The sequence below is a fragment of the Mauremys mutica genome, chromosome 13, assembly GCF_020497125.1.
Source record: "Mauremys mutica isolate MM-2020 ecotype Southern chromosome 13, ASM2049712v1, whole genome shotgun sequence".
NCBI lineage: Eukaryota > Metazoa > Chordata > Testudines > Geoemydidae > Mauremys > Mauremys mutica.
In genome coordinates this window covers 44936101-44964043 of record NC_059084.1, presented here as the reverse complement: position 1 = coordinate 44964043, position 27943 = coordinate 44936101, and the positions used below count along the sequence as shown (strand labels likewise).

General features: G+C 53.1%; 2 protein-coding genes and 1 long non-coding RNA gene across 6 annotated transcripts; 1 reads left to right on the top strand and 2 right to left on the bottom strand.

The window, feature by feature from the left end:
* Positions 1-1872: 1872 nt before the first annotated feature.
* On the bottom strand, positions 1873-15580 carry LOC123347163. 3 transcript variants are annotated; one of them, XM_044984540.1, is made up of 5 exons: positions 15476-15562; positions 4373-4461; positions 4077-4140; positions 2489-3541; positions 1873-2093 (listed from the first exon to the last, which is right to left on the bottom strand). In XM_044984540.1, exons 3-4 carry the CDS (start codon positions 4101-4103, stop codon positions 2492-2494), a joined length of 1077 nt encoding a protein of 358 aa, XP_044840475.1. In that variant the 5' UTR covers positions 4104-4140; positions 4373-4461; positions 15476-15562; the 3' UTR covers positions 1873-2093; positions 2489-2491. The 3 variants fall into 3 exon arrangements, with proteins under 3 accessions (XP_044840475.1, XP_044840473.1, XP_044840474.1); XM_044984538.1 differs by lacking the exon at positions 15476-15562 and adding an exon at positions 8236-8246; XM_044984539.1 differs by lacking the exon at positions 4373-4461 and having other exon boundaries at positions 15476-15580.
* On the top strand, positions 4728-22615 carry LOC123347167. Of its 2 annotated transcripts, XR_006573065.1 has the most exons (4): positions 4728-4933; positions 5813-5955; positions 10516-10764; positions 19660-22615. It is a non-coding gene; the product is annotated as an uncharacterized LOC123347167 (long non-coding RNA). The 2 variants fall into 2 exon arrangements; XR_006573064.1 differs by lacking the exon at positions 5813-5955.
* Positions 22616-25719: 3104 nt separating this feature from the next.
* On the bottom strand, positions 25720-27426 carry LOC123347166. Its single transcript, XM_044984542.1, has 2 exons — positions 27366-27426; positions 25720-26838 (listed from the first exon to the last, which is right to left on the bottom strand). Exon 2 carries the CDS (start codon positions 26822-26824, stop codon positions 25793-25795), a length of 1032 nt encoding a protein of 343 aa, XP_044840477.1. The 5' UTR covers positions 26825-26838; positions 27366-27426; the 3' UTR covers positions 25720-25792.
* Positions 27427-27943: the final 517 nt, after the last annotated feature.

Genomic DNA, 27943 nt, shown 5'->3' with positions numbered 1-27943 from the left:
GGGCTGAGCCCTGACCCGGGTCAGTGAGCGCCACCCCCCCCGCCCCCCAGCTATACTCAATGGTATGAGCCACTGGGGGGAGACGGAGACGGACACCCCACACTGCCACTGCCTGCTCTGGCCAGCCGCTGCCCTCACCCCACTCACCCACAGCTCTTACCGGTACGGGCCCACTCTGCTCCCCCCGCCTCAGAAGGGGCGGGGCCTCGGGCAGAAGGGGCAGGGCCAGGGTGAACGTGAGTTACATTTGTTACTGGTACAGTCCAGAGACAAGCGACCCACTTCTCCTACATGCTTCATACCTCCCATTGCACGACTTCGATATAGAAAATAAAGCTACTAGTGCCAGGACTGTCTGTCAGAAAACTTTAATATTGGAATAAGCCTGAAAAAGTGAAAACTCACTGTCACATTTTTCTCCGTGTCCTCCAGCCAGGCTGCCGACACGGCTTGGCTCCGCGTTCCCCCGACCCCCGCACTCAGCGGGGGCTGCAGGGGCTCCCCTCTGGCTCGTGGCCAGGAGCAGAGGGACTGGCTGAGGGAGAAGCCTCCCCAGGACGCCTGCTGCCTGCGTAGGAACCGGTTAAACGTTCACTCCCTGGTTCGACCCGCGGGTTTAGGGGCCATTTCTGGCATCCTTGTTCATTTCACTCACAGCTGTTGGGGCTGGAGGAGGAGGAAGAGAAACCAGTGTGACAGTGAGTTTTCCCCTTCCACGGGCTTTTATTAGCTCTGGATTTCAGCTCTGCAGCCAAATGCCTGTTGTATTCCGCCCCTGCCTTGGGCCCAGCCCCCCCCCCCCCAAAAAAACAACAACAAAAAACTGTGAGTGCAATTAACAAGGATGCCAGCAATGGCCCCTAATCCGGTCTGAACCGCGGAGTGAACAGCTAAGTTTAAACGGTTCCTACGCGGGCAGCAGGCGTCCTGGGGAGGCGTCTCCCTCAGCCAGTCCCCCTGCTCCCTGCTGCAAGCTAGAGGGGGGCCGCTGCAGCCCCTGCTGTGTGCGGAGGGGGGGGGTTGGGGGAACGTGGCCCCTAGCTGTGGGCAGCCTGGCTGGAGGAGGAAGGAGGAGAGAAACTAATGTGACACTGAGTTTTCCCTTTCCAAGCTTTCATTAGCTTCCAGTTTGAACTGTTTGTTATGCAGCCAGAGGAGGTGGAAGTAAAGCCAGTGCTGAATGCTCCACGTATCTGCCTGTACGCTGCTGCAGCTTTTTTACCGGTACTCCGGCCCGGCCCGGCCCGGCTTACTTTCACCTCTGCTGGTACTGTGCTCCAGTGGCTCCTCCCCCTTTCCATTGACTCCATCTTCTCCTACAGGCTCCTTCTTCCTCCCCCATCCAATGCCCCCCTTCCGTCCCCAAGTGTCCCCTCCCCTTCCACTTCCACCCCCTAACCCTGCCCCATCGAGCGCCTTCTCCATGTTAAGGGGGGTTGGTGGCTCATGGAGGTGGGAATGGGACACGGGGCCTTTCCCCTCTAGATGAACTGAGGGGATGGAAATTAAGGAACTAAACCAGTGCAGCTCAACATGCTCATAACACGTGCAGCTCTGTATGAAGACAATTACTGTAATCCAGTCTCATGCTGTAGGGGTCAGGCAGGAAGAGTTACCCTGGTGCCCCATTGGCTCATTGGGATTTTTTTTCACCTTCTTCTGAAGCAGCCTGACCCACCAACCTGGCATCTCAGAGACCTGGCCCACCGTCTCCCATCTCCAGGTATGGATGATCCCCGATGCTCATCAATCTTACCCTTCTATAATCCTACAATTTAACTCTCTTCATCTTACAATGATTATATATGCCATGACATGTTAGTTAATCATAAGATCACACAATAAATGAACACTCAACTAAAACAGTTGGCTAAAATAGGAAGGGAAGAAAGTTTAATTAAACCATCTTTGTTGCAGACAAGAGTTGGGTAAAGCTGGGAACAGGAGGAAAACCAGGAAGAGAACAGCTGGGATGAGGTGGGTGAAATTTGGCCAGCTCAGGGAAAGACCGGAAAGGGTAATATTACGGCAAAGCAGCTCACATGCATGCATCCAGAATAGCATCATGGTGCTGCATTCTCCATCCTCATGGGCAGGGCCGGCTCCAGACCCCAGCGTGGCAAGCACGCGCGTGGGGCGGCCCTTTCCCGGGGGGGCGGCAGGCTGGGCCGGCGGACCTGCCGCAGTCATGCCTGCGGGAGGTCCACTGGAGCCCCAGGACGAGTGGACCTGCCGCAGGCATGACTGCGGAGGGTTCGCTGGTCGCGCGGCTCCAGTGGACCTCCCGCAGGCATGACTGCGGAGGGTTCGCTGGTCGCGCGGCTCGGCTGGACCTCCCGCAGGCATGCCTGCGGCAGCTCCACCGGAGCCACCGGATCTGCGAACCGTCCGCAGCCGCGGGAGGTCCACTGCTCCCGGGGCTCCGGGGCACCTCCCGCGCATGACTGCTTGGGGCGGCCAAATAGGTAGAGCTGCCCCTGCTCATGGGAGCTTAGGGGATTGGAGGCAGTGGGATGCGGTCAGGTGGGTTGTTTTCTTTGGTGAATTGAATGTCTCTGCAGAACAAGATGGGCTCCTGGCCTATGCCGAGCTGGTACTGCCAGATATACAGGTTCTTTTGGGGCTCCAGGATCACCTGGATTGACTCCTCTTCTTCTCGGGCTTCATTCCAGTCCTCCTGTTCTGTGCGTATGCTTCTCCCGCCGTACTCGGCCTTGAGGGAGAACTGGAGCTGGGTGATGAGCTTGGTGAGCTCTCCGGCCCCGAGGGACATCTCAGCGGAGATGCTCCAGTTGTTCTCAATGGAGGACATCTTCTGCTTGGTGTAGCCCACCTTGCGGGTGACCTTGTCGGACCAGGTGATGGGGGAGTCGGAGTTGTTGTGCAGGGTCTTGATGCACTCCCAGCCGCTGGTTGAGACGCCCTTGGTGAGGGTCAAGCCCCCAGGGAAGAAGTTCAGCACGTCTGGGTGGATGGAGAAGAAGGAATCCAGCTTGTCTTTGCTCGGGTCTGGGAACAGGTAGAAATGAGCTCCCCACTTCTCATCCATCTTGATCAGGGCTAGGTACTGATCGATGCCAAAGTAGTAGAGCCCGTTGCAGCATTCAGGGTGCAGGACAAAGGTTTTTTCACCTCCAGCTGTCCTCAAATTAGTCACCCAGCGGATTTCACCCTGGTTTTGGAAAATGATGAAGAAGGTCCAACCAGCCCTCCCGTAGTGGTCCCCGCCGCAGCACCTGGGATGTAGCTCAAAGACCTGAGCTCCCTTATCTGTGCTCAGGTCCTTCACCACCCGGTAGGAACTGCCCTTGATGATGTAGATATTGGATTCCTGCCTGTTGCCCACATAGTGATCCCCACCCTGGCATGCAGGGTGCAGTTTCCGGATCTTGATGTCGTGCCCCCTCTCAAGGAAATCTTTTGTCTGCAGGTAGCAGCCCAGGTCGGAGCGGACGATGCAGTCCCCATTGTCATCGCGAAAGACGTCTGTGCCCAGGGAGTCCTTCCGAGGGACCAATGATCTAGGAACTAGACTGGAGCCCTGGGATGGGGACAAAGGGGAGGGGGAGAGAGGGGAGCCGTTGACAGAAGGACCAAGGCAGTTGGAGGAGATCATGTGCACGTGGGGTTGGCATGGGACACAGCAGGGGACTTCTCTGTTTCTATCAATGGAAAAAATTTTCAGTGACGCCAGGAGTGAATCCCTCAGGGCAACGATGACTCCTCGTCACTCACCCCAGTGGAGCTACGGCCGATATACACCAGCTGGAGTCTGGACCATTGACACCAGTGGAGCTGTGGCCCATTCGTGCCAGATGGGGGCTGGCCCAATGACACCAATGGAGCAATGGACCTATGGCCCTTTGACACTAGCTCATCTGATCTTATATGATTCTTTGATGTTTGAAGATCCCCTGATTCCAACAGCGACCAGGCACCTGGGACAGGAATTGGGCAGCCCTGGGAGGTGCCTGCAATGAAGTCTCCTAGATGTGCCCTGCACCCCTATCCCCAGAAGGTGGCATGGTCCTGAGGGAGGGAGGGGAGGATCCCATCTTACACGGGCTCCCACTTACCACTGTTGATCTGTGTGACTGGGCCATGTCTCCCGGCTCCCCCCCGTACGTAGGAAGGGCTGCCCTGCGTTGAGATAAAGAGGGGAGGAAATGTTAACAGTGTCCTGACCTGTAACTCTGTGCCCAGCCAGGAGTCCGTGAATCGAGCTCCCAGGAAAACAACGGACCAAAGTTCCCTCAGTCCTGACCAGCTGCAGCCCCCTGGTATCCTAGCCCTGGGCTTAGCCCTCCCGCCCCCTCTGCCAGTGCCCCTCAATCCCAACCCGTAGCCCCAGCTATCCCAGCCCTGGGCTCACCCCACACAGCTGCAGCTCCAGCTCTCGGCTGATGGCAGCCCCCCTTGGGGACGGAGTGAGCTCCTGGGCCGGACCGAAATGGACGGGACCTTAGAGAAAAGCAAAACCAGCCCTGAAATATTCCGTGTGTAAACACGGCCGAGGACTGTTTATCTCCTCTCCAGTGGCTCCTTCCCCTTTCCACTGACTCCGCCTTCTCCTTCAGGCTCCTTCTTCCTCCCCCACACAATGCGCCCCCTTTTCTTCCAAAGTGTCTCCTCCCCATCCCACCTCCCCTCTCCCACTCTGCCTTCTGCTGTGTAACCCTGCCTCTGTGGGCCAATCGAGCCCCTTCTCCCAGATAAACAGTCTCCAATTCAGTCCATCCCCTTCCCCTGCTCTCTGCCAGGGTCACAGCTGCTTCGCCAGAGGGTGGGGATCCCTGCCAGACTTTTATCTGCATGGTCCATATTGCAGCCAGCTCCTTTCGGCCCATCCCACGTCCGCAGCAGTTTGTGCATTTCCAGTGTGGGGAGCAGGACGTAACCGACTGGGGCTGAAGATTTGCCACTTTGTGAGCAGGTTGGTACATGTATCACGGGGCCTTTCCCCTCTAGGGGGTGCTGGCTGGGATGCAGCCCCAGAGCGGGGGGTTCTTGGCTCAGGGAGTTGGGAATGGGACACGGGGCCCTTTCCCCTCTAGATGAACTGGGGGGATGGAAGATAAGGAACTAAACCAGTGCCGCTCAACCTGCTCATAACACTTGCAGCCCTGTATGAAGACAAATATTATAATCCAGTCTCATGTTTCAGGGCATCCCTGCAGGGGTCAGGCAGGAAGAGTTACCCCAATGCCCCATTCTGGAATGTTTTTTCATCTTCCTCAGAAGCATCAGGGATCATCCCCAGCTGGAGACAGGATGGGGTGGGATGATGCTCTGAGGTGCCTGGGTGATGGCTCGGGCAGGCATGCTCATGATCCGACTGATCATCAGAATTGACATGGAGAATGAATCATCCCCATCCGCCTCATGTCAGATTGGCAGCGATCTGAGGTAGAGGGTCATCTTTTTCTTCAGTGTGGGGCAGGTGTCACCTACTGGGGTCATCTGCTGCGACTCAGTCCCTTGCCATTGCAGAGGGCTCGGGCCTTGGTGCCCCAGGGTGCCTCCTTTTCTCTGCTGGTGGCCACAAGAGCTTAGTCACTGTAGCCTATAAAGCTAACCTGCTTGTTTGCCTATATTTTTTTCTTATGGATTTCTTAGTTCTTTATGGTTTTGATTATTTGTTTTATTATGTTATGGGATGAAGTGGGGTTTTATTCACCTTGTTATGTTGCATGTGAGTCTTACTGTTCTGTACTAACACTGTGTACCTCAGTTTCCCTGTGTGCTGCACCAATGCCTACATGGTGATGGGAGTTGGGGGGGGGCGTGATTTTTACTGATGCCCTCGGGGCAGGTGAGGCTGCCCAGTTGTCTCCATGTAGAGGATGGCCGATGCCCTTCCTAACCTGAGCCCCAGGGGCGAGATGCACGAGGCGGCAGGACAAAGGCTGGAGGAGGAGCAGTGGGAATGTTGGAGGCCAGGCAATGGGGTCCCAGGTCAGTCTGAGTTTTGGGATTCGGAGGTGGGTGTTGGGCCTGGAGTCTCCCCAAGATGAACTTGCTTGAAAGTCACTGATTTCTGTGCTAAGAAGCTCTGTTCTAGGCTGTGTTCCTGTTGACTAATAAATACTTCTGCTCTATGATGCTGGCTGGGAATCACTGCTGACTGCAGAGTTGGGGTGCAGGCCAGGCGCCCCGCCTGGGCAGGGGATGCTGAATGCTCCGAGGTCAGAACCAGGAAGGTCGAAGCTGTGTAAGCTTCTTGCCCTAGTGACAGTCTGCTCCGAGAGAGGAGTCACGCTACGCCAGAGTCCTGACTGGCTTCATACAGAGCAGCTCCAGAGAACTGCCACAACAACTCCGTGACAACCGTTGGGTCAACTGCTGCCCGGAGACAGAACATCCTGCAGTAAGTGACGGGGGAGCAGGAAAACGAAGGGGGATTAGTGAGAGCCAGGCAGGCTGAAGGCTCAGAGAGGTGCAGTTCCAGGAGGAGGAGGAGAGAGATTGTGACGCCTGAGAAGGACTGTCACTGACAGGGTTCTTCCTAGGGACCATGGGGATGTGAGAGAGCACAGGCCTGTGAGTCCGGACAACTTGAGAACAGGGAAGAGATGGCCCATCACCATCTCCTTAAGAAGGATGTTGTACAGCTGTGCAGAGAGAGGGCTGTGCATTGGAAAGTTCACCGAAGTGCAGCTGATTGCTCAGTTGGAAGAGAATGATCACTCTAAGGCCACGAGAGAGGCTGGGAGCAGCCAGGCAGCTCCAGGGGCCACCCTGGGCCCTGACCCAACTGAGGCTGCAGGAGGAGCTGAAAGCAACCAGGTGATCCCTGGACCCACCGTGACCTACCCGACCGGCAGGGGATCTTCATGGCTGAGTTCCCCATCAGTGGAGCTGAGATGGCTGGAACTGGAAATGGAGCGGAAACTGAAAGAGCTGGAGAACTGTGAGAAGGAACGGCAGGACCGTGTGAAAGAATGGGAGGGTCATGAGAGACAGAGAAAACATGAGGAAAGGCAGAGGTGGCATTGGTGGAGCTGAGAAGCAGAGAGACCCCTACCATGGTGAGTGGGGATGGGCCCGGCGGGGCCAAGCCTGCAGGGAACTTCGATATAAAATTGTTGCCCCAGTTTAAGAATGGGGAGGATATGGACGCCTTCCTTGCAGTTCGCACCGGATTGACCCGACCCTGACTGGGTCCCAAAGCCATCGGGTTATTCAGGCAGATAGATGGTGTGGAAGCAGGGGACTATGAACTGTTCATCTAAGCCCTGCTGCGCAAGTGTGGGCTGACCCCCGAGCTCGACAGGAAAAGGTTCTGCAGTTTGCAGAACACCCCGGGGGTGACCTGTCCGGAACTGGCCATCTGGATGAGGGGATACACCCGCAAGTGGGAGAACGGGGCTGGGGCCCAGACCAAGGAGGACATGATCGAACTGGTGGGGCTGGAGAAGATGAATGAGAGCTGCCTCCCTGACCTGAGAATGTGGCTAATGGACAAGAAGCCGAAGGACTGCGCAGTGCAGCACAGGGCAGCTGGCTGATGAGTTTGCAGACAGCAGGAAGGGCTCTGGAAGGAATCCCAAGGGGACAGGCCCACGTCGGTGTGGAGGGGAGTCACTCAGGGACCCCCCAAAAGGGAGACTTGGCTAAACCCCTTCCAAAGGGTGCAGCCAATACCAGGGCTGACTGATCAGCCCCAGGGGACCAATGTACATGAGGTGTAATTCCTGTGGGCAGAGGGGCCACAGATGGCCCGGCCTGAGATGATGGCCCCAGATTGAGGGTGCCCAACACCTACCTGACCCTGACGGGCATGTGCAGGCCCCCAATTAAGGTTCCCGTAGCGAGGGTGTGTCTGAAATGGGGGGCCAAGGAGGGCCCCCAAGACATGGGCTGCACCATCAGCTGCCAACCGAGGATTGGCCAGGTGGGCCCCGCAGTGCCCAAGTCATTACCCGTAGCCAGCAGGGAGTGTGGGTCCCTACCCCAGTGGGAAGGGAGCCACCAGGGCCAGGGCCCAGAACCAGCCAGCGAGAGGGAGCAGGTCGCCATCCCTTCCCCAGCCGGTGAACTCCAAGCCAAGGTACGGGAGGATCCCTCCTTGGAGAAGCTGAGGGACCTTGCTGGCCACAGCACAGCCCCTGGGAGAGATCCCTGTGGGAGAAGGGATCCCTGTACCGTGAATGGGTTCCCCAAGGAGCACTGGAGTTGTGGGAGATCTGGAGGCAGCTGGTGGTCCTCCAGAAGAACCGCCGCAGGCTATTGTACCTGGCCCATGATACTCCTCTCGGGACATCAGGGGATCCAGCGCGACAGGCGAGGTTGCTACAGAACTTTTGCCGGCTCGGAGCCTTTGACATCCACAGTACTGCAGGTTCTGCGAGCCCTGCCAGAGCGTGGAGAAGGCCCAGGAAAAGGGAAAAGCAGCCTTAAGGCCTCTGTCCATCATAGAGGAGCCTTTTCAGAACGTGGCTGTGGACATAGTGGGACGCCTCCGCAAGGCAACCCAGTCAGGGAAGAAATACATTCTGGTGGTGGTAGATTTTGTCATCTGGTACCAGAGGCAGTGGCCTTGTCCTCTGTTGAGGCAGACACTGTGGCAAACTCGCTGCTGACTATTTTCAGAAGAGTGGGGTTCCCCAAGGAGGTCCTTACAGATCAGGGGTCCAACTTCATGTCAGCCCTGCTCAGGTGCTTGTGGGAGAAGTGTGGGGTCTGGCACACCTGGGTCTCAGCATATCATCCTCAGTCCAATGGTCTTGTGGAGAGGTTCAGTGGGACTCTAGAGATGATGCTGAAGACCTTTATGAACCAGCACCCACAGGACTGGGACGAGTATTTACCCCATGTTCAGAGACGTGCCCCAGGAATCTACAGGGTTCTCTCCTTTCGAGTTGCTGTATGGGAGGTGAGTGAGGGCCCCCCTGGACTTAATGGGGGTTGAATGGGAGGGGAAGGCCTCTCCCGATGGGGAGTCAGTGATGGAGTATGTACTGACTTTCTGGGGAAAACTCACTGAGCTCACAGGCTTGGTGAGGGAGAATCTAGCCAGGGCCCAAAGGAAGCAGAAGATCTGATATGACTGCTCAGCGCATGTCCGCGCCTATGCCACTGGCGACCAGGTGATGGTTCTCATTCCCGTGAGAAAGAACAAACTACAAGCTGCCTGGGATGGGTCCATTAAGTTCATCAAGCAGCTGAATGAAGTGAGCTATGGTGGAACTGTCTAACCAGACTCACAGCCACAAGGTCAACCATGTCAACACGATGAAGCCATATTTTGACAGGGAGAATTTGGTACTGGCCGTGTGTGGTCAGTGGGAGGAACAGAGGGATGATCCCTTGGTGGATCTCTTCCCTGAGACAGGAGCTGGGCCATCGCTGGAATCAGTTCCCCTCTCTGACCAGCTAACCTCTACTGAGCAGGCAGAGATCAGAGAGGTGCTGCATTCCTATCTGCAGCTGGTTTCCAACCTGCCTGGGCCCACTAACCTGGCTGTGGAGGAGTGGAGACAGGAGACCACTCTCCTCTAAGATGCTTCCTCTTCATAGTCACGGGGAAAACTGCCCAAGACCCGGAGAGAGAGGTCAAGGACATGTTGTCTCCAGGGGTGATCCAGCCATCCTCCAGCCCTTGGGTGTCTCCCGTGGTGCTGGTCCCCCCAAAAGGCAGGTCGATCCGGTTCTGTGTGGAGTACTGGAAGCTAAATGCCATCACTGTGTCCGATGCCTACCCCCATGCCTAGGCCTGACATGCTCCTAGAGAAGCTGGGCTGGGGGTGGGGGCGGGGGGCTCGTTACCTCACTAGTATGGATCTCACCAAGGGCTACTGGCAAGTGCCATTGGATCCAGATGCCAGGCTGAAATCTGCTTTTATCACCCCTTTGGGGCTATACAAGTTCCGTTCGGCCTCAAGGGGGGACCTGCAACCTTCCAGCGCCTGGTGGACCAGTTACTCAGGGGGATGGGGGACTTTGCCCTGGTGTACATGGATTATATCTGTGTCTTTAGCCAGATCTGGGAGGAGCATGTGTCCCAGGTTAAACAAGTGCTGGACAGGCTCCGGGATGCAGGACTGACTATAAAAGCTGGGAAATGCAAGGTGGGGAGCGGCTGCCTAAAGTCAGAGCAGGTTAAGGTGGTGGCGATCAGAGACTGGCCAGCTCCCCGTACTAAGAAACAGGTCCAGGCTTTTATCGGGACAGCAGGGTACTACTGAACTTTTACTGAGGCCCTTGGACAGGTGAGGCTGCCCAGCTGTCTCCCGTAGAGGATGGCCAATGCCCTACGTAACCTGAGCCCCAGGAGGGGATGCAAACAGGTGACACCTTTTGCCCAAAAGCAGGACAAAGGCCAGAGGAGGAACAAGCAGGCCAGGCATCTGGGTCCCAGACAGCCTGTGTTTTGGGACTGGAGACGGGGGGAGCCCTGGGTGCGGGGCCTGGAGTGCCCCCAAGGTGAACTTGATTGAAAGTCCTTGATTTCTGTCGTAACAATCTCTGTTCTACGCTCTGCTCCTGTCAACTAATAAACCTCCTGTTTTACAGCGCTGGCAGAGAGTCACGTCTGATTATGGAGGTGGGGTGCAGGGCCCCCTGGCTTCCTCAGGGCCCCAGCGGACTCGCTGCAGGAAGCGCACACTGTGGAAGGGGAAGCTGAATGCTCTGAGGTCAGACCCAGGAAGGTCAAAGCCGTGTAACTGTGTAAGCTTCTTGTCCTGGAGACAGTGATATCCTGGCTGGCTTCATGCAGAGCAGTTCCAGAGCCTCTCCCCGAGGACTCCATGACATGTTATGGTAGGTTTACAGGATTATATTAAAGTAGTTTGGTTGTAATGCAAGGGCCACACAGGCCACATCCTGTATTTTGAGCTAAGGCAAAGTCAGCATACAGATGTCTGGGACCCTGATGAGCTGAAGCATAAGGTCCATATGTGACATTGCACCCCATAATGCTTTATAGAAATATGATTATGAGTGTAAATATGACATAACTGGAATAGGTTTTATGCTAGATATGCCATGTTACATATCTTTGCAAAGGTTATGATCTACTGACTATATTCATCCTATTTGTATGCATGTATCATTTTTGTATCTGAAGTTATGAGTGTTGGCTCTACGCTTGTATTTAAAGTGTTTGCTGTAGGAAGCACAGAAGACAGATTTAGTCAACATAGTGTGAAGGGGTTATTCAAGTAATTGGGAGGACTTAACTATCAATGGACTTTAAGAGACGCCAATCCACATCTGAGCTTTCCTGGGAACGTTCAAACTCACATGTAAACAATGGTGTTGGCCTGAAAAAAGCTGAATCATTCATAGACATGTGACTTGCCCAGGTGGCTAGAGACCCCCTCTTGTGGCTGTGATGTTGCACAAGAGAGAATATAAAAAGCCTTGGAAACCCCTCCATTTTGTCTTCAGCTGGCTCAAGAGATAGCCAAGCCATCTTCACCCCAAAGAGATGCCTGAAAGAAACTTGAACAAAGGACAGTAACTACAGGGGAGTAAGTGATAGCTGGACCCAGACTAGGAAGGAGTCTAGTCTGTCAAAGCAGCTTATGGGAACATCGCTGAGGGTGAGATTTACCTGCATTTAGTTTCTTACTGTATTAGGCTTAGACTTGTGTGTTTTTGTTTTATTTTGTTTGGTAATTTACTTTGTTCTGTCTGTTACGACTTGGAACCACTTAAATCCTACTTTTTATATTTAATACAATCCGTTTTTGCTTATTGATTAACCCAGAGCAAGTATTAATACCTGGGGGAGCAAACAGCTGTGCATATCTCTCTGTGAGTGTTATAGAGAGCGAACAATTTATGAGTTAATCCTGTATAAGCTTTATACAGAGTAAAACGGATTTATTTGGGGTTTGGATCCCACTGGGACCTGGGTGCTAGAGACAGGAGCACTTCTTAAGCTGTTTTCAGTTAAGCCTGCAGCTTTTGGGGGAGGTGGTTCAGACCTGGGTCTGTGTTTGAGCCAGACGCGCTAGCCTGCTACAACAAGGCAGGGTACTGAGGTCCCCAGCCGGCAGGGAATGGGGCTCAGAGGTAATCCAGGCACATCCAGGTGGCAGTTCCTAAGGGGGTTTCTGTGGCCCAACCCATCACACCATCTATGGCTGGAACCCTTGGATAGAGAAAAGATGCGTTGAAGCAGACTGGCAGAGGGGGCTTCCAAGTTCATACCCTCAAACTTAACATGTACGCCACAAAGAAAAAACTGAAATAACCACGAGGACAAAAATAATGGAGGTGAGGATGATCTAATATCATTAATATGTATGTATATGTCATCAATACATACAAACATACCAGCCTATGGGGTAAGCGCACCCTTCAATTCTTGTGGGTGAGGAAGATAAGTTTGGACATGATGGAGGGCCCAAGCATCCATGCCCTATAAGAAGGGGTGACCCACCTTGCCAAAGGAGTTTGTTTTCAGAGCTAGTTTCTAAATGTCCAAGCTTTATTCTTAGTTCATTAGTCTAAGAGTCTGTTAGTTTTAATTGTAAGTTTTAAGTCAGTTAGGTAAGTAAAACTAAGTTAGTTTCAATAGCTCTTTGCTTTAGCTTCTCCTAAGCTCTGCACCTCCCACTCAAGAACTGGGGAACCTGGACTGGAACTCTCTTGGCATGCCAGACACTGGTCCTTTGTCTCTTACCACCAAGTTATCAAGGAAGGGTCTGAGTATATTAATCAAAAGCTTCATAGTATATAACATCATATGTATCTTTAAAATAATAGCACCACATTTTTAATTCTGATTATTTTCCCAGTTGATTACACTTTGATTATTATTCCATTTATCATAATAAAAGTCTTTAAGATTATATTTGTCTCAGTGTGAGCATCGTGTCGTACCCCCTGAGGGTCCTTGGCATCCTCTGTGTAGTGTGACAAAGCTCTGTCCTTGTCTCAGTGGGTCCCGCGCTTCCTGGCGGATTTCGCTAGCCTCAGAGGCTCACTGTGACCCTCCACGTAGCCCTTCTCTCTCTAGAGGAAGGGTCACAGGCTACTGAGGCATTTTCATCATAAGCCAGTAAGGGAGGGGAGGAGAAGCAACCCTCCCTCGCATGTCTCTGTTGTCTCCCAGTCTCAGTGATTAATCGGGGGGGAGCCCAGGCCCACCCTCTACTCTGGGCTCCAGCCCAGGGACCCTAAAATTAGCAGCTCTGGTAGCTGACTTTTTGGAAATAGGACACGTACAATTCCCTGGGCCACTTTTCCACAGCAGCCCCCACTTCCTCAATGTCTCCTTCACCATTACCTCAGGGCCTCCTTCCTTGCACCTGAAATGGTTTGTAAGGCTCAGTTCCTCCACCAGCACAACTTCCTCCTACAGCTCCTGGCACACACACACCCAACTGAATAACTGGGAGGCTTTTAACTAGTTTCAGCCAGCCCCTAATTGGCTTCAGGTGTCCCAGTCAACCCAGCTATCTTCCCTGCTTACTGGAAAGATCTTAACTGGTCCCAGGTGGCTTAACTGACCTGGAGCAGCTGCCATTTACTTATCCTGGTAACAGGGATTTGTTTAGCCTGGGGCTAATATATTCTGGATCCCAACAGGACTATTCTATAGCCATCTGGCCTTGCCCCATCACAGTAGCCTGATTCTGGGACAAGAACCTTATTGTCTCCTGATCAGATTCACTGGTGGGCCTATAACCCATCCTATCCAAATTAATAGTATTAACTTCCGAAATCAGAGAACAGAATTTGTGAGCCAGCCAGGAGACTCGAGGAGCATGTGACAGGAATTTTTAGCAATTCCAGGCATCTTTAGACCCTTGGGAATCTCACCTGAGGCAGAAGTGAAGAGTTAAATACAGAGAGCTAGAGTCTGACTTAGTAAACTAACTGACTGTCTCAGAGCACAGGAAACCTGATTTTCTGAGACTGCTTTGTAGCCGTGGTCCCAGTATTTCCTGTTTTGTACTGTCGTTTGACTTACAGGTTTGACTTAGAGTTTTTTTCCTATTCTTTCCTAACCAGAGGTTTTGCAGTCTAATCATGCAGGATAAAAAGTAATAAAGAGTAATAGCATTATTTAAAGTGCTGCCTGCTGCAATTCTTTAGTCCCCTCAGTTCTCCCAGGCTGCACACCCATCCATCTGCCTCAGTTTCTCCCAGCTGTTTGGCAGGTCCTGACAGGGGAAAGAGACCTCTCAATCAGCTAGGAGCACATTCGCCATCAAGGGAAGAGAGGGGAACTCACCCCCACCCCGTATCGTTTCCCTGGGATTTGTTGAAATAAGTGTGAAAACCTGTTTGGGGTGTTATTTCCTATTTGTCTCTCTGAAGGGATGGGTCAGTTTCAGAGTTAAGAGCAGCAGCGTGTTCATCATACAGTTTATTATATAGGCTAGGCCAGGGGTCGGCCACCTTTCAGAAGTGCTGTGCCGAGTCTTCATTTAGTCACTCTGATTTAAGGCTTCGCGTGCCAGTCATACATTTTAACGTTTTTAGAAGGTCTCTTTCTATAAGTCTAAAATATAGAACTAAACTACTGTTGTATGTAAAGTAAATAAGGGTTTTAAAATGTTTAAAAGCTTCATTTAAAATTAAATTAAAATGAAGAGCCCCCTGGACCGGTGGCCAGGACCCGGGCAGTGTGAGTGCCACTGAAAATCAGCTCGTGTGCCGCCTTAGAGCAGGGTTGGGCAAACTTTTTGGCCCAAGGGCCACATTGGGGTGCAAAACTGTATGGAGGGCTGGGTAGGGAAGGCTGTGTCTCCCCAAACAGCCTGGCCCCCGCCCCCTATCTGACCCTTCCGACTTCCCGCCCAGACTGCCCCCCTCAGAACCCCCGACCCAAGGATTCCTTGTCCTCTGACCGCCCCCTTCCAGGACCCCCTGCCCCTAACCGCCCCCGGAACCCCACCCCCCATCCAATCCCCCCTGTTCATCCCTTACCTGCTCTATAGTAAAACACAACAACTGATTAACCAAGTCATGAGCACATCCCTGCTTGTATAGGAAGTCTGGTCCCAGTAGGTTATTTCTTGGGTCTAGCCAACTGCCCCTTGCTCCCTGTCCCCTGACTGCCCCCCGGGACCCCCTGCCCTATATCCACCCCCCGGCCCCCCTTACCATGCCGCTCAGAGCGCTGCTGTGCGGTGGCCTGGCTGCAGGGGAGGGGGAACGGCAGGGGAGGGGCCGGGGGTGAGCCTTCCTGGCAGGGAGCTCAGGTGCCGGGCAGGACGGTCCCGCGGGCCGGATGTGGCCCGTGGGCCGTAGTTTGCCCACCTCTGGGTTAGAGAGAGAAGACGTGTAGCAGCACTGAGTGCCCCCTGTTGAAAGCTGCTGGAGATAAAGAGCGAGCACAAAGGTGCACATGGAGGCACAGATTGTGAGAGAGAGCGAGGAGATGAGTTAGAAGAGGATGAAGTAACGGTCCCCATCCCCATTAGGATGGTGGAACCGATGGAGACGGAGCAACCTGAGGGGCCAGTTACTAGAAACAGGGCGAGAGCGTTAGCTCGGGCTGGCACGGTACCTTCAGGAGCGGAGCCGGAGATTGAGTGTCAGGAGCCAGGGGAGAGTCAGAAGAGGAAGTCAGCAGTTAGCGGTGCTGCAGAAAAGGGACTTCTCAGTCTGGTACAGCTGCTGGTGGAGTCAAATGTCATTAGAGGAGGTGACTGGTGACGCAAAGGATGCGACAAGTGGATGGAGCAAAGGGGGAGGAGAAATCCTCTCCTCTCTTGGTGTCTGCCCCGTACAGTGACGAGGAAGTGCCTCTAGAGACTGTGATCATTCAAGGACTAGCAGATGCGGTGTCATAGGTGACACAAGTAGCTCTGTCTACGATAGAGGTGGGCAAACTACAGCCCGTGGGCCATATCTGGCCCGTGGGACCATCCTGCCTGGCCCCTGAGCTCCTGGCCTTGGAGGCTACCCCCCGGCCCCACCCCTGCTATTTCCCCTCCCCTGCAGCCTCAGCTCGTCCCGACGCCGGCGCAATGCTCTGGGCAGTGGGGCTGGGAGCTCCTGGGGCAGTGCAGCTGTGGAGCTGGGGCCTGATCCAGTCTCTGTGCTGCGCGGTGGCGGTGGTGGCAGCCTGGCCTGGCTCCAGCCAGGCGGTGCGGCTCCAGGCAGCGCAGTTAGGGGGCAGGGAGCAGGTGGGGCTGAATAGAGGGCAGTAGAGTTTGGGTGGTGGTCAGGGGGTGGGGGTGTGGATAGGGATCGGGGTGGTCAGAAGGTCGGGAATGGGGGGTTTGAATGGGGCCAGGGGTCCCAGAGGGGCAGTCAGGGGACAGGGAGAAGGGGTGGTTGGATGGGGCAGGGGTTCCGGGGGGCTGGCAGGAATTAGAGGAGGGATTGGATGGAGTGGTGGGGGGCAGTCAGGGGTGGAGTGAGGGCCGCATCGGGTTTCATAAATTGTATGGAGGGCTGTTTAGGGGAGGGGGTTGTGGCCCGGTCCCCACCTCCTATTTGCCCCCCCCCTTGGACTCCTGCGCCATCCAACCTCCCCTGTTCCCTGACGGCCCTTCTGTGACTCCTGCCCCATCCACACCCCCCACTTCCTGTTTCCTGACCTGTCTTCCTGTCTCCTGGACCCCTGCCGCCCCATCCAACCCCTCCTCTCATTCCTGATGGGCCCCCCGGGACCCCTGCCCTGACTGCCCCTGGTGCCCCATCCAACCCCCCACTCCTGACTGCCCCCCCGGGACCCCTGCCTCCATTCAACCCTCTGTCCTTCCCCAACCAACCTGACCACTATCCACACCCCTGCCCCTTGACCACCACTCTGAATTCCCCTGCCCTCTATCCAACCCCCCTGCTTCCTGCTCCCTTACCGCGCTGCCTGGAGCACCGGTGGCTGGCGGCACTACAGCCGGGCCACCCCGCCGCTGCCACCACCACTGCGCAGCACAGAGACAGGGTCAGGCCGGCTCTACAGCTGCGCTGCCCCAGGAGCTCACAGCCCCACCACCCAGAGCATTGCGCTGGCGGCGGAGCGAGCTGAGGCTGCAGGGGAGGGCGGACAGCAGGGGAGGGGTCGGGGGGTAGCCTCCCGGGGCAGGAGCTCAGGGTTCAGGCGGGACGGTCCCATGGACCAGATGTGGCCCACGGGCTGTAGTTTGCCCACCTCTGGTCTAAACCCACTGAAGTACAGGTAGGTCCCCTGAGAAAGGTTCATACTTTTGTACTGATGAAATTGGCAGACCCAAGAAATAACCTACTAGGACCCGATTTCCTATACAAGCAGGGATGTGCTCATGACTTGTTTTAATCAGTTGTTGTGTTTTACTATAGAGCAGGCAAGGGATGACCCACCAGTGATCGTACCTGAGTGTGGCATGGTGTCTCCAGTGGAGGAATCTGAACTGAGGAGTGATATGGGACATTGCACGCTATAAAAATATGCTAATGAGTGTGAATATGATATAACTGGAATATGCTTCATGCAAAAGGTCTCTTGTAAGGTATCATTACAAAGCTTATAATCTACGGAGTGTGGTCATCCTATTTGTATGAATGTACCATTCTTGTATCTGAAACTAGATCTATGAAATACAACTCTGAGGGCCTATTGTAGTTATGCAAAGTCTGGGCCATTATTGGTGGTTTGGAATCTTGATGACTCCTATTAACCAGGACAATTGTCCGCAGAGGGCTCTGTTTTACCTGTAAGTCTCCATGTATACGTGTGTGCTGGCAAGTGGGCAATGAAGTCTTACAGTGACATGTGATCGTGTCACCTGAACTGGAATCCAGCTTTAAGCTGGTGCTTTTCCAGTGAGAAGGGGGGGTGGGGACCCGGAGGGACAAAGGATTCCCGCCTTATGCAAAAGATAGATAAGTGGGTGGAACAGAACAAACGGCGCAGCCATCATGAGAAATCCCCTGGCTACCCCCTGAGCTGGAACAAGGGCTGTACCGGGGGAAAGGATTGTGCCCAGACTAGGAAGGAGTCTCCAGTCTGTGATAGAAACGTCTTGAAACAGCTGAGGGTGAGATTTTATCTGTATTCAGTTTTATTATTGTACTAGGCTTAGACTTGCGTGTTTTATTTTATTTTGCTTGGTCATTCACTTTGTTCTGTCTGTTATTACTTGGAACCACTTAAATCCTACTTTCTGTATTTAATAAAATCACTTTTTACATATTAATTAACCCAGAGTATGTTTTAAATCCTGGCGGGGGTGGGGGGGGGAACGACAGCTGTGCATATCTCTCTATCAGTGTTATAGAGGGCGAACAATTTGTGAGTTTATCCTGCATAAGTTTTATACAGGGTAAAACAGGTTTATTTGGGGTTTGGACCCCACTGGGAGCTGGGCATCTGAGGATATTGTCTTTGGGCTGGTACATCTCCTCCTTCCTCAACAAGAGTGACTGCTATACAACCACAATCCCGTTTGTGTTTAGCAAAGGCATCCGTATGCTTGCAAAGTAAAGCCTGTAACTCAGGTTGGTCTGCATGATTAGCTACAATTTTTTTCAAGTTATACCCTGTGATGGGTTGGATCACAGAAATCTCCTGGAGGCTGCCAACTGATGTGCCAAGACTATTTCTGTCCCTGCTTTGTTAAATCTGAGTGTTAAAGACAGGAACACTTCTTAAGCTACTTTCAATTAAGCCTACAGCTGTTAAGGGCCGTGGTTCAGACCTGGGTCTGGGTTTGCAGCAGGCTAGTGGGTCTGGCTTGAACCAGGCAGGGCACTGAAGTCCCAAGCTGCCAAGGCAGGAAAGCAGGGGCAGAAATAGTCTTGGCACATCAGTTGGCAGCCTCAAGGAGATTTCTGTGATCCAACCCATCACAGGGTATAACTTGAAAAAAATTGTAGCTAATCATGCAGACCAACCTGAGTTACAGGCTTTACTTTGCAAGCATACGGATGCCTTTGCTAAACACAAACGGGATTGTGGTTGTATAGCAGTCACTCTTGTTGAGGAAGGAGGAGATGTACCAGCCCAAAGACAATATCCTTACCCAGACCAAGCCAAGCCATACATAGAAAAGACTATCAAGTCTTTACTGACACAGGGAGTCCTACGCAGATGTACTTCCACCACCAATTCCCCTATTTAGCCTGTGAAGAAACCAGATGGTTCCTGGTGTCTCACAATTAATTACAGGCATCTAAATCAGGTTACACCCACTTGTGCCCATATAGTGGCCAAGATGCCAGATCTCTTCATGTCCTTTGATCCAGAGGCTGCGTGGTTTACTGTCCTTGACATCAGTAACAGCTTGTAGATGTTACCATTGGCCTGAATCTCCCAGTACGATTTTGTGTTTAGATTCCAGGGGGTCCAATAATCCTGGACTCATTTACTCCAGGAGTATAAAAATTCTCCAGCTTTATTCCATGTGCAAATGAGGCAGGTACTGTTGCAATTTTCTAACCCAACTGTTTTGTTCCAATACATAAATGACCTTTGTCTAGCAACCCAGACCAAGAAAGAGCATTTGGAAAGGCTTGACAAGCTCCTGCAGACCCTAAAGGAAGCAGGCTTGAAATGTAACCTGGCCAAGGCACAGCTAATGGCCAACCGTGTCTCTTTCTTAGGTCTCACCTTGACAAAATGGGGTAGAACCCCAGCGCAACAGAAGGTAGTTGGAGATGCAATCCAAACGTTGCCTCTGCCACAGGACCCAACAGCTTTAAGATCCTTTTTGGGTGTGACTGTGGACCACAGGGATTTCATTCCCAATTCTGCTTCCATTGCAGATCCCTCGTACCAAGTGTTAAAGAAGAGTGTCCAGTGGGAATGGACTGAGCAACACACGGGCGCTGTATCCCAGCTGAAACCAGACATTGTCAAGGCTTTAATGTTGATCACCCCAAATCCCGAGATACCCGATCATCATCGGGAGGAACCAGTGAGTGTTAATGCATTGGCAGCTGTGGCTTCTCAAGAGCGACATGGGAAAATCAGACCTGTGGCCTATACCTCCCGTTTAATGTCATCAATTGAGCTCAAGTACGACAATTGTGAAAAGTATTTACTGGCCACCAGTTGGACCCTACAGCACTTTTCTTTTCTAATTGGCCACAGCCCAATCATGTGACACTCACTGCACACCTCTCTTCAGTTCTTACTCCAATAGGGTAAAAGATGGGCAAGTCTCAAACGCATGCCTAGCTCGCTGGGCATTGCTACTGAAAGGAAAAGATATTGCAGTAAAACCTGGTGGTACGGTAAGGCAGTTGGCAACAAAGATGGTGTCATGTTGGTGGTGTCCCAATCCTGATCAATTCGATCTAAGGGAGGAGGTGAAAAAGAAGCTTTTCCAATCACTGATCCAGGAAACAGATTCCTTTCAGAGATACCATTTCTTTTTTGACAGTTCTTGTTTTTACCATCAAGGAAAACCATATACAGTAGGTTTGGAATCTATGCAGCTCCTCCCAAGGGGAAAGGAGAGCCTTGGGAGAAGGCATCTTCATGCACTCCACATTTGGCCGAATATGCTGAATTTGCAGCAGTAGCCTGTGTGTTGGAGCACTTGTGTGCAGGTCTCCACTACCACCATAAACTAAAGCATCTATCTATTTTCAGACTCAGCATGGGTGTGCAATTCTTTCACAGGGTTTCTACCATGTTGGGAAACAAATGGGCTCACGTCTTCTGAAGGTTCACCTATTAAATATGCGTCGCTGGTGAAATACATCCATTGGTTAGCAGTAAAAATCACTGTTCCAGGGTGGCTGATCAAAGTGAAAAAAATAAATAAAGGCCCATTGCAAGTTAGATCGCTATGCTACAGAAAATGAGAAGGCTGATAAATTGACCCAAGAAGGAGCTTGATCAGGGGAATCCTGGAAAGAAAGGGACCAGGTATATTCCATTACTACCATTAATCCCTGGTGATCAATTTCTGCAACTAAGATTGTACAGACTGATAGGCCTGACTTAAAAGAGATGCAGAAATTGGATAAGGACATAGTGACGGTAATCCAAGAGCTTTCCAGGACAGAAGGAAAATGGTCACAAACATTAGATCCCCTGTACAGAACAGCATTTGCAGGTGGTGGACGGAGTTCTCATGTATACAGGAGGTCCTTTTCCTGTGTAGGGAATTCCAACTCACCTACAGAGGGAAATGATGTACATGGTTCATGACATTCCTACAGGACAGCAGGGAGTGGACAAAACTGTCAAGACTCCTGCATCTGTGTGATGGTGACCACTTCTTCGGATGGATGTGCAACAATAGTGTAACAACTGTGTGGCATTTGCTTAAGCCAACCCAACTCCATCCAAAAGAAATGAGCCATTAAAATATCAGGTGTATGAAGGTCCATGGATGGCTTTGTAGATTGACTTCATAGGTCCCTTGCCAAGATCTCAGAGAGGTAATCAATACTTGGTGGTGGTTGTTGATCCCTTTTCAAAGGGGGTAGAGGCATTTCCTCTAAAGGCCAATACTGCAGAGGCCATAGCCAGTCTTCTCTTGATGGGGGATCTCTGCAAAGGTGGATTTGGACCAGGGATCACATTTTACCAGACAGTTCTTTACGGACTGCCTTAAATTATTGGGAGTCCAGTGAAGACTACACATCCCATACAGACCACAGTCATCTGGGATCGTGGAACGAACCAATTGGACTATAAAAGTGATGTTGAGGAAAGTGGTTAATGCGAATGGGTGTAACTGGGATACTCTCATGCTTTTGATTCTAATGGCATTTAGAGCAACACCAGCTGTGTCTACTGATAAAACACCCTTCGAGGTGATGACAGGCCGAACCATGCAACTACCAGAACATTTAATCTGGAACACCAGTGGCACTGAACTAGAAGGAATAAAAATGATACCTACTTGCAGAATCTGCAAGAACATTTAAATCACGTCCACTTGCAGGTAGCTGCTAAATTGGGGAAATCTAGATGCAAGGCAAAGGCCTACTTTGACAAAAACCAGAGGGAGAATACTTGGGAGGTTGGAGACCAAGTAATACTGTTACCTTACAAAGAACCAGAGCGTGGGCTGTGTAATCAATGGATCGGACCCTTCCGAATCATTGATAAACTTAATTCAGCAGTGTGTAAAATTATGATAACAGGAGGCAAGCATAATAGAGGTAGAATCTACCAAGCTAATCAGTTAAAGCTGTATTGATCATCCAGGTCATAGGAGCAACTTCCTCCTCAGGAGCTAGGTGAACAACCCCCAGTGGAATCACGACAGCTGGATTCCAGCAGATCGCTGCCATGAAATGGACACTGGTATTTCTGATTTACTACACCCTTATTGTTGCTCTAAGGGTAAGACTGAGCCAAAACCAAAAATACTGGACTAGACTGTTACAAAACACGCAGACCCATGAAACCTGATGACACGTACACACTCGATTGTTTGACCATCTGAAGCAGAAAGCACCAATTATACTCCGTCCAGAACTTATGCACAGTCCTATTTGTCAGGTTAAGGGAATTAGAGGGGAAGATGTCACCTCTGAATAGAAATTGGATGGAGTCGTTTCACTGCCATCCGGTGGCTGGAAAAAGATTTGGCCGCTAGATGATGACTCAAAGGAGGGAGATGTAAGAGCTATACCTCCTCACTAACAAATTCAACATTTCTTATGAACAGAATACCTTATGGGACTTGGAAAAATAAAGCCATTTGTGATAACTTGATGACTTGGGGGAGTTTGATCTTATTATGAACTTGAATATAAGGATGAAGGATGATATGGAGTGTGCGTTATATGTACCTTTCCGACGAAATTAGGAAACAAAATGTACATATAAATGTGACCTTTGAAGTTAAGGTTTATGATCCAGTCATTGACTATGACTATGACAATCCAATACCCGATGATGTAACTTGTCCAATGATGGACCCAGCACCTGCTAGTGGTCTCACCACAATGCTCATACTAGGGGAATTGATTAATCAAGTTAGGTTTATGCATATTCCTGTGGTGTTAAATTTGACTCATTGGTATCTCGGTGAATTCAGCTACTGTCAGCATACCAAAGTGGCTTTCTTTTTCTCAGTATCCCTTGTGGATAGGATTGCAGCTTATTAACAAAAAGTGTGAGATGTTGTAAGAACATAAGTACAGCCATTCTGGGTCAGAACAAAGGTCCATCTAGCCCTGTATCCTGTCTTCTGACAGGGGCCAGTGCCAGGTGCCCCAGAGGGAATGAAATCTGAAAGAATTGGGTTTGTTTAGTTTGGAAAAGAGAAGACTGAGAGGGGACATGATAGCAGTTTTCAGGTATCTAAAAGGGTGTCATAAGGAGGAGGGAGAAAACTTGTTCACCTTAGCCTCTGAGGATAGAACAAGAAGCAATGGGCTTAAACTGCAGCAAGGGAGATTTAGGTTGGACATTAGGAAAAAGTTCCTAACTGTCAGGGTGGTTAAACACTGTCATAAATTGCCTAGGGAGGTTGTGGAATCTCCATTTCTGGAGATATTCGAGTAGGTTAGATAAATGTCTATCCGGGATGGTCTAGACTGTATTTGGTCCTGCCATGAGGGCAGGGGACTGGACTCGATGAGCTCTCGAGGTCCCTTCCGGTCCTAGAATTTATGAACAGAACAGGTAATCATCAAATGATCCATTCCCTGTCATTCATTCCCAGCTTCTGGCAAACAGAGGCTAGGGGCACTATTCCAGCCCATTCTGGCTAATAGCCACTGATGGATTTATCCTCCATGAACTTATCTAGTTCTTTTTTTAACTCTGTTATAGTCTTGGCCTTCTCAACATCCTCTGGCAAAGAGTTCCCCAGGTCGACTGTGCATTGTCTGAAGAAATACTTCCTTTTATTTGTTTTAAACCTGCTGCCTGTTAATTTTATGTGATGGTCCCTAGCTCTTCTGTTAGGAGAAGGAGTGAATAACATGTCCTTATTTACTTTCTCCACACCAGTCATGATTTTATAGACCTCTATCATATCTCCCCTTAGTCATCTCTTTTCCAAGCTGAAAAGTCCCAGTCTTATTAATCTCTCATACAGAACAGAAGCCCTTCCATACCCCTCATCATTTTTGTTGCACTTTTCTCAACCTTTTCCAATTCCAATAGATCTTTTTCGAGACGGGGTGACCACATCTGCACGCAGTCTTCAAGATGTGGACGTGCCATGGATTTATATAGAGGCAACATGATATTTTCTGTCATTATCTATCCTTTTCTTAACGATTCCCAACATTCCGTTAGCTTTTTTGACAGCCGCTGCACATTGAGTGGATGTTTTCAGAGAACTAGACCACAATGACTCCAAGACATAGGTGCCAACTTTGCCCTCCGCCCCTGGCCCCGCCCTGACTCCACCCTTTCCCTGCCCCCATTCCAACCCCTTCCCCAAATCCCTGCCCTGGCCCTGCCTCTTCCCCAAGTGCGCCACATTCCTCCTCCTCCCCCCTCCCTTCCAGGCTTGCCGCGCAAAACCGCTGTTTTGCAGCGCAAACGCTGGGAGGAAGGGGGGAGAAGCAGGACACGGCGGCGAGCCCAGGGAGGAGGCGGAGGTGAGCTGGGGCAGGGGGACAGAGAAACCCGCGGTGTAAACTGATTGCTCTACAGGATTTGCATAAACGCACCTTGACTTTACCAGGCTCTGAAGTTCTGCCTCTGGGTTTGCCCAGAGTAACTTCCTGCTTTGGGTACCTTAGAAGAGATCCAGCCGAGCAGAGGAAGAAAGGCCCAGGAGGCCAGCAGAGCAAACCTGGGAAGGTTGGTTGGAGGGGAAAGGGTCATTCCAGAGATCCAGACAATCATTTTATAAATATGAACGAGGGGGTGTAGGGTGTTCCCCCGAGGTACAGAGTGTCACACTCACCCCACACCCTCCGGATGGACCCTGCTTAGATGAGATGGAGATTCCTGAACACAGGGTGGGGTGTAAGGACGCTAAATGGCCGGGTGATGGGATGGATGGAGGGGTAAGAATGGAGAGGGAGGGAGAGGCAAATTATTTGTGTTGGGGTAGCTCCTAGAATACCCAGAGTGAGATCAGGGCCCCGTCGTGCTGGGTGCTGCACAGACCCCGCCCAAGATCAGGGCCCCCATTGTGCCAGGTGCTGCACAGACCCTTTGGGAGAATCAGTCCCTGCCCCAATGATCTTAGTCTCACCAAACAATAGGTGGGATCCTCACCCCATTTTATGTCCAAGGAAACCGAGTCACAGAGAAGAACATTCCAAATTGTGTTGAAGGTTTGCGATTGGCTCTGGTGCTGAACAAAGTCACAGGAACTGCAGCACTACTTCCCCTAGAGACCCTTCCCTGGCCTTCCCCAGATCCCATACGTCCCGAGTTCCCTGAGCTCCCACTGCCATGACCTCCCCCAAACTGATCCCTGGTCTCCTCCAGGCTGCCATCCCCGCCCACACACACACCTTCCATGGGGTCCTGCAGCTCAGTTGTCACCTGGGGGTCCCTGTTGGGCCAAACCCCATTTCTCCCCTGTACTCCCAGACCCCCTGTGACCTGGATAGCGCAGTGGTAGAACCTGTCCCGTGGGTGCAATACCTGCCTGGGACACTAGGGAAGCTCGGAGAAAGAAAAACGTGTTGCTGCCTTCAGGACTCCTGCGTTCTCTCCCTGGCTCTGGATGGGGAGTCGAGTCTAGTGGTTATGGGGGTGGGGCTGGGAGTCAGGACTCTGGGATTCTATCCCCAGATCTGGGATGGGAGTGGGGTCTAGTGGTTAGATCAAAGGGCCGGCAGCCACAACTCTGTGTCCTCTCCAGACACATTCTATGCCTCAATTTCCCCACCCTGGGAGGGAGCGGGGTGGGATCCCAAAGCCATCCCCAGACAGCCGTCGCTAGTGCAATAGAACATCATTTATTCAGCGACAACATTAACCTTTCCCCTACTGCCAGCCTCCCTTCCCCAGTCAGACGCCAGCGTCCCCTGAGTCTGACCAGGGCAGCGGGAGGTTGTCAGGTGACGCGGGGCTACGGGTCACCTTGAGGCAGCGGCAGAAGAGTATAGGCTGGTTCCCCAAGCCCAGGTGATACTGCCACCAGTAGAGCTTCTGCCGGGGCTGAAGAATGATCCGCAGCTCCTCTCCCTCTTCGGCCACGGCCTCCCACTCCTCCTGCTCCGTCCTGAGCCCCAGCCCGCCATAGGCGGGGGGCAGGGAGAACTGGGCCTGGAGCAAGGCCACTGAAAGGTCTGCAGGTGCCGGGGAACCAGTCGTGGAGAAGGTCCAGTTGGCCAATTTCTCTTCCACGCGTCCCACCTTCCGGGTTATCTCGTGGCTGCCGGGGAGCGGCCCGTCCGTCTCGTTCTGGATCAGCTTGATGCATTCCCATGCCCCAAAGGTGCCCCTGTGGACCAGGGAGAGGCCGCCGGGGAGGAAGCTGGCCACGTCCGTGTGGACGGGGAGGACCTCCTGGTGGCCCGAGCTAGAGAAGACCTGGCTGTATAGCCCCCGCTGCTCGTCCACACCCAGGAAAGCCAGGTGGGTAGCATCACGAGCGTAGTAGTAGAGTCCATGGCAGGACGCAGGCTCCAGGGGCATCTCCTCTGCTTCGGCCCCCGTGGTCAGGTCAGCCACAGACAGAACCACGCCGCGGGCCAGGAAGATGACGGAGAAGCGGCCCCCCCACGAGGCATAGTGGTCTCCGCCGCGGCACGTGGGGTGCAGGGGGAGGGCATCGGGGCTGGGGGCGGCGCCCAGGTCCGTGGTTCGGTGGAACGTGTCCCCCCGGAGGATGCAGATGGAGGAGCCGGCAGCGTCGCCCACGTAGTGTTCCCCGCCCCGGCAGGCAGGGTGCAGGCCCCGGATCTCCACGGCCTCAGGGGAGTGGCACTCGGACGCCTGGAGGAAGCAGCCCACGTCGGAGCGGACGACGAAGAAGCTGTGAGGGGTGGCGAAGACATCGGTGCCAGGGGAATGTGCCCGTGGGACGATCCCGGCCATGGGGGGCTGAGAGCCTGCGGGACAGCAGAGGGGGAGAGTGAGAAGGGGGGATCCTGGGGAAGCCCCTGCCAGGCGAGTCCAGCCAGATCCTGTGCGGGGGGAAGGGCACCACTGGCCAGGGCAGAGGGTGGGGGGAGAATCGGGTGGGCTGATGCCAAGACCGGCCAGGCCCCAGAAGGGGGGGTTGGGGGAGGATGCGTGTGGGCGAGTCACACCAAGGGGGGGCAGGCCCTGGGTGTGTGTGCGGTGGAGGGGGCCCTGGGCCCCGGGTGGGGGTGTGGAAGCTGGCTCTGCACCGGGCCCCGCGGGTACCCAGCAGCCCAGCGCGGCCTCTGCTCCCCCCACCCCAGAAGGGGGGACCCCCCCCGAGAGAGGCCCCACTTGCAGAGCCCCCCGGCAAGGGGCGATGGGGCAACCCGCAAGGGGGCGGGGATGGTCCGCGGATCTCACCGGCGCTGGGAGTAGGGACGCGGCCGTGCGCCCCTCGCCAAGGCGCTGCGCTCCCGGCCCCTGCGCCCCTCGCCAAGGCGCTGCGCCTCACCCGGCGGGGAGCCCGGAGCCTTGCCCGGGCCGGAGATCCGCTCGGCCCGCCCCCGAACGGGATGTCGTAGCTAACGGGGAGGGGAATCGGCCGCCGGCTCCTCCCAACTGCACAGGGCGGGGCCGGGTTTCTGTCGGGGCGGGGCAGGACGCCTGGGTTCTCTCTCTTGCTCGCAGACGAGGCGGGTGGTAGGATTCTTGGGTTCTTTTCGCGGCTCGGAGACGGGAGGGAGGGTTTAGTAGTTAAAGGGGGGGCAGGACACCTGGGTTCTCTCTCCCCAGCTCTGGGACGGGGGTGGGGTCTTGTGGTTGTAGTATGTGTGTGTCTAGGGGGGGGTGGGCTTTGGGACCAGGAATCCTGGAATCTTTCCCCTGATTGGAGTTGGGCCAGGGTGTGTGTGTGGTGGTTAGAGCAGGGGCTGGGAGCCAGGACTCCTGGGTTCTCTGCAGCTCTGGGAGGGGAGTGGGGTCTAATGGTGAGAGCGGGGGTGGGGGGTGGGAGTTAAGGCTTTTGGGGTTTCATTCCCAGCTCTGCCCATCTCTATATGGATCCCGCCCCCTTGGTGAGTCGTCCGGAGC

Coding starts and splice junctions, on each gene's coding strand:
- LOC123347166 (XM_044984542.1), bottom strand. CDS start 26,824: ATGGCCGGGATCGTCCCACGGGCACATTCCCCTGGCACCGATGTCTTC.
- LOC123347163 (XM_044984538.1), bottom strand. Junction 4,141..4,372: donor TGGAGCTGCAGCTGTGTGGG/GTGAGCCCAGGG, acceptor ATCTCAACGCAG/GGCAGCCCTTCCTACGTACG. Junction 3,542..4,076: donor AGTCACACAGATCAACAGTG/GTAAGTGGGAGC, acceptor TCCCCATCCCAG/GGCTCCAGTCTAGTTCCTAG.